Source organism: Austrofundulus limnaeus, unplaced genomic scaffold, assembly GCF_001266775.1.
Source record: "Austrofundulus limnaeus strain Quisiro unplaced genomic scaffold, Austrofundulus_limnaeus-1.0 Scaffold5, whole genome shotgun sequence".
Lineage (NCBI taxonomy): Eukaryota > Metazoa > Chordata > Actinopteri > Cyprinodontiformes > Rivulidae > Austrofundulus > Austrofundulus limnaeus.
Genome location: NW_013952407.1, coordinates 1,057,019 through 1,068,882, shown reverse-complemented (window position 1 = coordinate 1,068,882; position 11,864 = coordinate 1,057,019). Strand labels below are relative to the sequence as shown.

The 11,864-nt window shown below is 38.5% G+C and overlaps 1 protein-coding gene across 3 annotated transcripts in view; it reads right to left on the bottom strand.

Annotated features, from left to right (window-relative positions):
• syt7b (synaptotagmin VIIb) overlaps window positions 1–11,864 on the bottom strand; it is a gene marked incomplete at its 5' end in the record, with an annotated part of 85,161 nt that overhangs the window by 44,868 nt on the left and 28,429 nt on the right. For 2 of the 3 annotated variants that reach the window (XM_014026369.1, XM_014026377.1), the window contains 2 exon segments: window positions 1,214–1,561; window positions 10,232–10,432. In XM_014026369.1, coding sequence (XP_013881823.1) covers window positions 1,214–1,561; window positions 10,232–10,432 — 549 coding nt within the window. 3 annotated transcript variants of the gene reach the window in all.

Here is an 11,864-nt window from a genome sequence, read left to right as displayed (position 1 = left end):
CACACATTTAAAATGTAAGAAAGTTTTTTTTAGCTACAGTCTGACTGAATTCAGGACAAATTTTAAAAATTACAGCCTAATTTCTATAAATGCGTTTTAAAACTGGATCCTCAGCCTGTGTTTTTCAAAGGCAGGGCCCCTGGCCCCTGAAGGACTGCCAGGGGGCTCAGTAAGCAAGAGAGAAAATAAGACAAAAATGCAAAGACAAAAAAAAAAAGAATCTATTTGATGTTTTAAATCACGTAATTGAATATATTTTTCAATTGTTTTTATAAAATGTAATTTATGATAATGTACTGAATTGTTATTTATTAAAGGTTTGATTTCTTTTGTTCTGTTCTTATCGTCAACAATTTGTTGAAACTTTTTTCCAGTGGGAATATACAGAGTAAATATACAGTGCTTAAAACTTTAGTTAATACACTTCCTATACTAAACAAATGTAGTAATTATTGAATAGTAAAAAGTAGAGAAAAACATTTTATGAGTTAATATTTCTTTACATAGTTTATAGCATTTTTGGGCTTGCAAAGGTAGGTTTTTTTTTTACTCTTTGTGCATCTACTGCAAACTGTGAATTTTGTTTTCTGTATTCTCTTTAGTTTTATTATTTATAGCAAATCGAAGGGRTTCTTTTCATCCTAAGAATTTCATTGCATTGTTGACTCTTGTTAACCTGCATATGACAATAAATGAATCCTGGATCCCGAGGAGCTAATGCTATTTGGGGGTGGCAAATTTGTGTGGAACATTTGGGAACTCGGTCATACACAGTTTTTTTTGTCTCACCACCCACACCGTACCCACCTCATCCCTCCTTTACACAGTACTAAATGCACCCATAAACTTTYGCTACAGCTGTTACACAACATCACAAGAAGCAACAGCTGTGCAGCGCACCAACACCATGCTTGGAACTAGTCAAAATAAAACCACAGCAGCAGCAGTGGACACACTGACTGCAACCTGTTTGCATGCATAACATGAAATGATGTAATGTTATTGTTGGATAACTGTATGTTTGTTTCCTTATTAAGACATGAATGTGAGGCAGTATTGCAGTTTTTCTTACAGCTACAGCTCTCAGTATGCTACACAAACACCAGCTGCGGTTTGTATCAGGATTGTTTTTGTACTCAATAAAATCAAACAGTCAACAACAATAACTAATAATTCAGTTATGTATCAGAGCATGAAACCTTCTGACACTTACAGAAATGACTTGACGTCCAGACCTCTGTGGCGGATCTGCTCCATCATGTGGTCCCAGCTGCCTGGATTAGACCGTGATCGACCGGCCCCTGTGCCTCTATGCCGGGAGGCTCCAGCCGGACTCCCCCGGACCCCCCGCGGGCCCCCACGGTGGCCCCCGCCGCCCGGACCTGTGTGCAGCTGGCCCAGACTCTGCGAGGTGACCGGGGGGTCGTTGGGACCCGGAGGGGGCTGGTGAGTGAGGGGCTGTTGGAGGCTCTGCTGCCGGACGAGGGGCCGAGGGCGGGCCACAGCCGAGGACGGGATGTGCTCCAGGGTGGAAGCGGACGAGAGGGATGCGTCCCCGAAACTGAGCAGAAACACAGACCTAAATGTTGAAGACGTCCTACTGAACAATGCAGAAAAACTGTAAGAGCAGAAGATCAAATCCATGCAATTTCAAACACATTCACACTCAAAAGTGTTTAAAAAATGGTTGAGACGATGAAAAAAATTGCTATAGCTATGTGCAAAAGTGGAGCTGACTGAAGAGAGAGAACAAAGGAAAATTTAATGAAAAAAACACCAAAAAAATGCAGAATTTTAAATAAAAAAATAAATGTGAGTGAAGAAAGTTGTGGTAAATTTTGAATTTAGGCTGCATGACAGTGTGAGGAAATAATTAGCTCTGCATATGATGTAAAAATTCAATTATTCTTCCTGGAAATGATGTCAGAAGAAATGTGGGTAAAACTTTATAATAAATACACCTTATTTAGCCTCTCCAATGCCAGCCTGTCCAGCGGAGGGAGTTGGTTATCATTAGCCTATGCATGCTAGTTGCTAGCCTTTCCAGCACTAACACCAGCTTATCCATAGTCGCTAACCTCTCTGATGCAAACACAAATGAAAAGTCTCCTTCTCATTTGCCAGAGCTGGCCTCTCAGTTGCCAGTGCTGACTGGCCTATCATTATTCAGATCAATAGCTGACATATAATCTCTAAATATAACCTCCTGCAACAAGAATGTAGCAACCACTGATTGAGCAATAGTCTAAATTTTGGCCCTCATACCGCACCATAAAAAATTAACTTGTGGCCTTTCATGATTTTGTTTACATTAACAAATACTTAAAGAAAAATCATAAATAGTCTTCATTAGAAAGATTCACACAAAGACAAACTGTCTTAATTAGAAATGCACTGCAGGATTGGTGGTCAATTCAAATATTCTCTTACCATTACTACATGTCTACATGGTGTGAAAGTGCTTTTATATGAGTATTTACATACATTTACATACAGTTTATAGAATAGTTAATTCATGATTTATTAAGGATGAATAAACAAATGATCATTTTGGTTTTAGACATATTTAGCCTTTATGGGTAAAATATTAATACATGTTTTATTTTATAGTTTATTAAGTATGAAATGATGTTTATGAGGTTAACTAACATTTGTTAATGGTTAAGTAACACTAAATAAGGTATATTTATTGTAAAGTGTTGCCTGAACTTGGATTTAAACTTAAGCTGAACTGGAAGTATCACTTTCACTTTACTCCAGTCTCCATCCACAGCACTAAATAGTTTCTGGACGTTATCTCTCTCTCTCTCTGTAATTAGTCTTGACCTACTTCTACCTTCTTGCTTCGATGACTTTTGCTACCATCAGTCTTCCTCTATGGTCCCCTCTGCTCCTGTGATGTCTTCCCCTCCCACTCTCCCACCTTTTTTTTTGTTTTTATCTTTGCACTCCTGAAGAAAGGCGCTCTGCATCTCTCCACCCTCAGCCATCACATCGCTCCATCTCCACACCGCCTTCAATCAGTGCTCCTTAAGTCTGTTCTAATTATTCCTCTGCTTCTCTTACGATCCTGTAATAGTGCCGCTCTCCTTATCTTCCCCTCAATCACTGCCCTGCCTGATGACTGGAAGCTTGTGCTAAACAGCCATCTGGAGTTAATGCTGTGAGGGAGGATTTACTGCCCGGACTTGAGTTGCGTTAGCGGGGCTCTTTTGGTATTAACTCGGCCTTAACCCTGCTGGAGAGCTCGAGAGAAAAGCACGCAGAGGAGCACAGCAATGCTGGGTCAAGTAAATACAGGACAAGAACTCATTTATTTATGCAGTCAGGAAGGCAGGCATGCATCCTCTCTCCCACACAAAAAACATGCATCACTGGATTTTTTTTCTCTAGAAAAAGCTTGAATATGTGTTTACTTGTTGCTAATTTTCTAATTGAACAGATGTATATGAAGMTGTTTGGATGGATTTTGGTTGCACAGAAGGGTTGTAGAGTTTTAAAGAGCTCAGTGCTTTGGGGTATTCATAAGTCCAGCAGTAATGTGCTAATGCTTTTTTAAATGGCAGTTGGTTGATCAAATACATCATTTAAAAGTGGAACCATGGTTGCAGAAAAGGAGCACCAGATTTCACAAAATAGCAAATTCCGCTAATAAGTCAAACTAATCAAAAAGAATAAAAAAGTAGGTCCTCTGGATGGGTTCTTTAGTGAAGCGTTTCGTCTCTCCTCCAAGAGACTTCTTCAGTCTGAGAGTTTCAGGTGAACTCAGCCTTYTAAGCACTGCCTCCACATGGACAAACAGGTTAGTCACATGCAAAAGAGGGCCATCGCCTGACAACAGGCTTGATTAGTTTTATTGTTCACAGAGGGTCATGTGCCCCATCACCTGACCCATGTCGTGTTCTGTGTAATGCAAGCGGGGCTCGACGTCCCCTTGATTTTGTCCCTTTCCCCCTCTTTGTGTTGGGTATCATTGGGGCCCTAGGCTAATCAGGCCTATTGTTAGGTGATGGCCCTCTTTTGCATGTGAATAACCTGTTTGTCCATGTGGAGGCAGTGCTTATAAGGCTGAGTTCACCTGAAACTCAGACTGAAGAAGTATCTTGGGAGGAGAGACGAAATGTTTCACTAAAGAAGAACCCATCCAGAGGACCCTACTTATTTTTTCTTTTTGATTTTTTTCTACCTGGATTACTGAGATGCATCAGGACAAGTCTAACTAATAACTGTTTAACTTAAATGTTTTTTTTTTAAAACTGACAACTTAATGAACTTATAATTAGAATTTACTCATGGTAACTTCTTACAAATATAAATTAAAACACAAATATATTGTAGTTTATGATGTATAGTTTAAAGAAAAATTTGTAAACAGGAGTTATAACAATTTCATCAAAAGATGTTACTAAATGCTACAAACAGATTGCAACATACTGTATTTATTTATAGTTTATTCATCTTTTCAGGGCTGCACAGTGGACATGGCAAGGCAGCCACAGGTTTGAATCCCAGTTTCTTTGCAGGTTTTTCTTATAATTTTCTCTGTGTAAAAGATTATTTAAAATTTTTAATGAGATTTGATCACCTAAAGTCCATCTAATGATAAATGTTTAGTTGAAAGTGGTCAAATACATGACATTCATGTTTAATGTTTTCAAAGTGCACATTTGTTTTTACAGACCAGATTGGCAGGTGCACAGGTGCTCACACTGAATGGTGATGTGCAGGTGGTGCTCCGTCGACAGCAAAAGCAGGATAAAAACAATGGAAAGACAGGCTACACACCAAGATTTAAGGTAAAAAAGTAAAAGGTCCTTTAATAAAAGAATGGACCAGCCATTAAATGAGTTGCCTACCGGCTCGGTGACTAWCGCACCTTCAACAGGGCAAATATCATATGGCTCAATACAAACAAATCAGTACTTAAAAACACATTGTGACGATGACGTCATCGTCACAATGTGTTTTTAAGTACTGATTTGTTTGTATTGAGCCATATGATATTTGCCCTGTTGAAGGTGCGATAGTCACCGAGCCGGTAGGCAACTCATTTAATGGCTGGTCCATTCTTTTATTAAAGGACCTTTTACTTTTTACCTTAAATCTTGGTGTGTAGCCTGTCTTTCCATTGCACATTTGTTTTTGTTGATTAGGTTTTTGGGGTTTTGTTTGTTTGAGGAACACATGAATTTTGCCAGAATTTTGTTTTAAATTTGGGCAAATTCAAACAGCACATCCCATGTAAAATATCAAAAAGTAAAGTAGACAAGCACCTTTCTTTTAAGCATTATGGCATTCATATCATGCATGTTCCATTAGTTACAAAAATCAGTTTTGAGTGTGTGATAAATAGATTTTATTATGTAGTTCTTATTTTCCTTCAACAAGCTCCACTGTGTTTAATGTGAAAAATGTTCAAAAATAGCAACACATTTATGCAAGTAAATAAATATTATATGACCATTTAAGCATGTAAACGAAACACTGCAGCTGTGTTGTAATCAATGTGAAGAATAAACAGAAAGGTCATTAGACAAACTCTAAACTTCTGATAATTTATGGGTTGAACAGTCATGTTTTTATAACTGAGATCCTGAAAAATCAATACATCTGGCTGGACGGATGGTGACATTAGGCCAGACATCTGGGAGCCAGTCCATGGACTAATAAATTTTGCCCATTTGTCCGGTGTCATAAATCTGACTCAGAATTTACTCATCTGAAAAATTCATTGGCTTTACAACGCCGAGTCTTTCCCACACACTGATTTCCTGCTTGTCCTGTCAGGTGCTGTACATTTTCACTGTTTTGTAGATTTGTCTGTGAAGCCCCAAACACAGTCCTCCGTACGACCTGAGCACGAATCCACCTTATCCGCTGAATTCTATTACTGACTTAGAGGGTTATTTTCACATTTCTTCTTGCCTGAAAGTCAATTAAGGTGACTATAAACCTTGAATGATTTTGTAATTAAAGGAAATGGAGAAGGGTGGAAAAACAAGGAAAGTGAAAAGAAATGTGACAGTGAGGAGTAAAAGTGAGTATGATAGCGAGAACGAGGGAGAGAAGAGGGTAAGAGGGGAGGAGGAAGAGGAGGAGGAGGGGAGGGAAATGCCCCAAAATAGAAACCAATTCCAGAGAGGAGAAATGGAAATACAGCGAGACAAAAAAGAAGGAGCAAGAAGAGAACAAAACAAGTGATGGGAGAGGAGGATATGACAACATTATCACTGAAATCCAAGTTTAGTTTAAAAACATATTACTTATTAATCTATTCTTTCATTGGTGAAAATATTTGAATGCTAGGCTAGGCCGATTTAAAATAAGTTTTGTTAATTTTTACTCTGAAAGCACAATTTAGTTCAAACTGTTATAGTTTTTGTAATCGAACTAATACTTTTATGTTTAAGCTAGTTATTCATGACATCCTTTAATGACTTAGGTTTTCATGACATGCTGTTCATCTGCAGATAGAWTGATTAAAGTCAGAACAAGATCTGCTAACAACAGTCATTCTTAGATATCACTTGTGTTTATCTTTGTGTTTTCCATTGACCTTGTATCAAATCTTGCTAAGATGACAMAATGGTGTTTGWTAATATATATATGAGGTCTCTCGAGACAGTGAGTAGTGTGGAGAGACAGTGACAGAGAGAAGCAGAGGCACAGAGACAGGCCAGGTTGTTCTCTGTGTTTCCTCTTGATGCAATAAAACTCAGCTGATCATCTCATGGAGTACCTTCATTCTTGGACCACGTACAGTATTTCTGTCTTTGTTAAATAAATGTTGCCATAACAGTTTGGCGTTGTCGCAGAGACCACTAGGAGATCGATAGACCAAGGCCACATTGCAGGTGGACTGATGAGTGAGCAAGGACTGGACTGCTCAGGACTGTGTCTCCAGCTTGATGAAAAGAACCTTTTTTATGGTAAATTGTTTTTAACAACAGAGGTACGCTGGTGATGATTGTGATGGATTATCTTGAATAAGCAAAGAACACTGAATTTTTATRTTTGGCTGTTGAAGAACCTGAGAAGATTTTTGAAACATCATCTGCTGAGAGTGAGTAAAATCTTCAAGATACCTCCTTACTTTTCCAAAAAGGATTTCTGCCAGCTTCTCCAAAAGGTGATGGTGTTGGAGCTCAAGATTRATCYTRTGGAAGAGATGAATGCTTTGGAGAACTCYYCATGTGTTAAAATGGGTGAGAAGGCTGAGATGAGAGATCAACATGGAGAGGAGATGGCAGCTGCTTTTGAGGGTAAAGCTGTATGGAACTCTATTTGTGCCAGACCAAAAAATCTCTCAGGAAGGATTCAGCTCTTAGATGACATTGAATGGCCAGAATTACAGAGAAATGCTTTTTCTCCTCCAGCAAGGAGAAGAAAGCAGTGACAGGCTGTAATCAAAACAGCTGATAACGGRCCGAGAAATGAAGCAGTGTTTCTTCAAAACAGATTCACACCACTGGAAGAAACTGGTGAGTCTGATCAAACTACCCTATCTGATCTCAGTGAGGGATCTGAGACCAGATCCAAATTCAACTCAAAGCCAAAGCAAGTCCAAAGAGAGTCTTTCAAAAATCAAGAAATGCTGATCAGCACAGATAAAATGGTGAATGAGATCAGAGGCTTCTGGAACATGAAAAAAGTCAAAGTTCTGAGTTTTGCTGATAAAGTGTCTGACCTCACAGAGAAGATTCTGCAAATTGCAGCTGAGTATCCAACTTTGAAGACCCTCATCATTCATACAGGAAGTGATGAAGTGATGAACTGACAGTCAGAAATCCTGAAGAAGGATTTTATTCAGCTGCTGAATGCAGTTAAAAATCTCAACATGGATGTCTTTCTCAGTGGGCCCATTCCTACAGCCAGAGGAAGGGCCGAGAGGTTCAGCAGACTGTTTGCTCTTAATGGCTTTTTGGAAAAGTCCTGTGTTGACCACTCTGTGAGTTTTGTGGATAACTTTGATCTCTTCTGGGAAAGAAAACATCTCTTCAGGTCTGATGGAATGACTCTGAATCAAACTGGAGCACAGCTTCTGGTTTCCAACATGAAGTATTTCCTGAACAAAGTTCCAGCTGGAAACAAACAACAGGACAAACCACAACAGCTGATGTCTGAAGGACAGCCAGAGAAAACTGAGATATCAGRGGAACACAGCGTGCCAGTTACTGATAAGAAGACTGCTTCAGAATCAGAACCAGAGAGAGGAGTTACTTCGAGCTGCAAAACCGGAAGAACAACTGGATTCATCAGCATCACAAACAGAGGATCTCTTGGACTCMNAGACCCCAACAGGACAGCAAGTGGAATGCCCCCTCCTGGATTTTACTAACAACATGAAGGAACCTGGCAAGATTAATATCAAACAAAGACCAGACCCAAATCCAGCTAACTCTCATCTTCCAGCCCCTTGCACTAAACCAAGATCTACAAAAWGTCACAGAGCCCCACTACCACCTCTGACCCTTCCACACATCAAAACAGACGAGACTGTGTTCAAGATGATCCAAAGACTTTTGTGTGATAACTATGTTTTGGGGATGGTTATTACTGTGGGAGGAATAAAAGCTGAATTACTGAGGTTGGGATTTCAGAAAAGTACATATACTTAGGTTTATGTTGACATGTTTTTTTTTTAAAAATACTTTAAAGAATTTTTTTGTTTTATTGATCATTCAATTGGTGATTTAATGATCAGATGGGGGAGATGTAATGGAACTAATACTTTTATGTTTAAGCTAGTTATTCATGACATTCTTTAATGACTTAGGTTTTCATGACATGCTGTTTATCTACAGATAGAATGATTAAAGTCAGAACAAGATCTGCTAACAACAGCCATTCTTAGATATCACTTGTGTTTATCTTTGTGTTTTCCAGTGACCTTGTATCAAATATTGCTAAGATGACATAATGGTGTTTGTTAATATATATATGAGGCCTCTTGAGACACAGGGAGTAGTGTGGAGAGACAGTGACAGAGAGAAGCAGAGGCACAGAGACAGACCAGGTTGTTCTCTGTGTTTCCTGTTGTTGCAATAAAACTCAGCTGATCATCTCATGGAGTACCTTCATTCTTGGACCATGTACAGTATTTCTGTCTTTGTTAAATAAATATTGCCATAACAGTTTTAATTTTTATTATTACAATAATGTATTGTAATTTTATGCCTTCCTTTAGCTGTTTTTACATTCACTATTAATTTTCTTGTGTAGCAATTAGTCTAAAGAAATACTGTCTATCTACTGTTCAATGGTGGCTCATTTGTATTGTTGAAATATTCCCCTCACTGTTTATTTTATCATCAATTGCTGACATACTCAAAAGTTTCAGCACTGCATAACCATCCCTTTATTCCTCCAACAAATGCAGCAGATATGCATTTTCACATTTTATTATTTTGATGTCAACTTCCCCTTGGTTTTGCTGTTTTTGCATATATTTTTACATAATTTATTTAATTATTTTATGAGAACAAGTAAAACAACCAAGTTTCTTCTTCCTAATTCACCAAAACTGTACTGTAGGTGCTTTGTCCATCAGTTTAAATAAAGTGTCAAAAAAGGTGGTTATATTTATATTTATAAGTTCACAGGTATTACAAGGGAATGCACAGTGATTTTGTATAAGTAGTACAATTCAATAACTAATTTTGCTATAATTTAGTAAACTAAGATCTACAAATAGATTCTATTCTGAATGGTCCCTCACTTTTACTCTTAACTGTTTCTTACATAACAGTTCATGTCTACAGAGGTCAAGAACATCGTAACTCTGGTTTAAGTCAAATCAACATTTAAAAAGTCTTTATGAAGCAAAACACTCAGATATTAAGATGCAAATGGACAAGTGATTTGTTTTTAAAGATTTTCATAAAAGGTTGAGGTTTTATAAATTTTCAAAGTAAACTGGAACCTGTGTAAAAGTGTGAATCTGTGGATTTTTTTTATTGAAAACAAAAATATCTTATTTGTTTACGAGTGAGGAAGCTCTCTAAAGTAAATAATTCTTAATTCACCACATCCTGCAGAGCGACCACTTTTCTTCCACGCTTCCTTTTTTTCCTTCGTGTTCCAGCACAGCCTCAGAAACGGCTTCATTTTTTTTGCCTCTGACAGTTCATGCAAGCGTTCCCACTCACTTCTGTGAACTCCACACCATGCTCCAGCCGTGCCCACTTGCAGCCCCCTTCATGCGTACCCCGTGTCGCCATGCARCACTCACTTGCTAAGACGCAGACCTCCGGCATGCAAGTGGCTCTGGACCATCTGCCAGCGCCCGGCCTTGGTGCCCCCCGACACCATGCTCCGGATGCTGTTGCTGCGACTTGGCCCTGCCCCCGTACCAGAGCAAGCGCCACCCCCGCTGTCGCTGGCACCCGGTGAGGGTCCAGCACCACCCTGCCCACCCTTAGCCACAGCCCCGCTGGGAGATACGATGGGGGTGGGAAGGTTGGTGTGTCGTGTGTCAAGACAAACAAACAAGGATGGACGGGAAAGAAAGATTCAAGAGAGGAAATAAGAAGAAGAGGGATAGAAGAGAGACGGACACACAAACGTATAGGGCCGGAGAGCAGAAGGGCTGTCAGTGAAATCAAACATTTCATACGATTACAGTCATTTTGTCAATGTAAATAAACTAAAATAAGTATTAGGAGAAACTGTTTGTTTCTCATGTGGTAAARACAACTTCAGACAACTCATTGCATATTTAATTGTTTCCTTAATTAGATAAAAAAAACTCCACCAAGATGCAGAAGCAGCGTCTAAAAACACCTCATCCTGTGGGACTAATTACTTCCTGTATGACCTTTTGTTTTGTGGATGAACATCTRCTTCACATCTTTGAGGTTTGCAGACGTTTGTTTAAACAAATTTATTTCATACTCACAGCACCACATTTTAAGGAGGTTTAGTTTTAACTCAACGGTTTAGTTGTTGTCTTTCAATCAGGAGATCAGGCAGTTTGATCTTCAAGCCGTGCCACACACTGAAGTGGCCTTGGGCAAGATTATACAATCCACTGCTCCTTATTGGTGCATGAGTCACAATGAAAAACGAGCTGCATAAACATCTGCAAATATAAAATACTGTGGAAGGTTATTTATGTGGGTGTGATTGGCTGAATGAGAAAAGCATTGTGAAGTGTTTTGAAGAACTTAATGGGAGGTTTATAAATAACGGGGCTTTATAAATGTGGACTATTCTGGACTTCGGACCATCACATCATCATAAATTGTTTGTTTCGAGTCTTCTGATTTACTGCTGTGTTTGGATTCATTGTCTGGTTGAAGGATTCATTTAAACCAGTCCGAAAAAAATGATGCAATTTATTTGTTGTATCAATTAGTGTGAGATGCTCAGACCCAGCAGCACAACAGTCCAGCCTTTCAGCACTGAACCATTCTTTTTATCAGTTTAATTCAGGTGTTCATGGTTCAATGAGACCCAACTCTGCAAATCTAACGTTTTTGTTTGTTTGCTTGCTTGTTTGTTTGTAAACAGATATTTCCTTCATGTAAATTTGTATTAAAAATTACAAGAGAGGATAGGGGCTACAGAAAAAAAAAAGAAAGAGTTCTGCCTTTTTTGTCAGAATTGGGAAAAAGTCAGAATTATGACTTAAATCTGAGAATTCTGATTTTTTTTCTCCTCAGGATTTCGTCAGAATTCTAAGGAAATAAGTCCGTACTCTGACTTTTTTTCCCTCAAAATTAGGAAAAAGTCAGAATTCTTAGAATAAAATCAGAATTCTGAGCTCAAAGTCAGAATTATTATTATTATTATTATCATTATTATTATTGTTATTATTATTATCATTATCATTATCATTATCATTATCATTATTATTATTATTA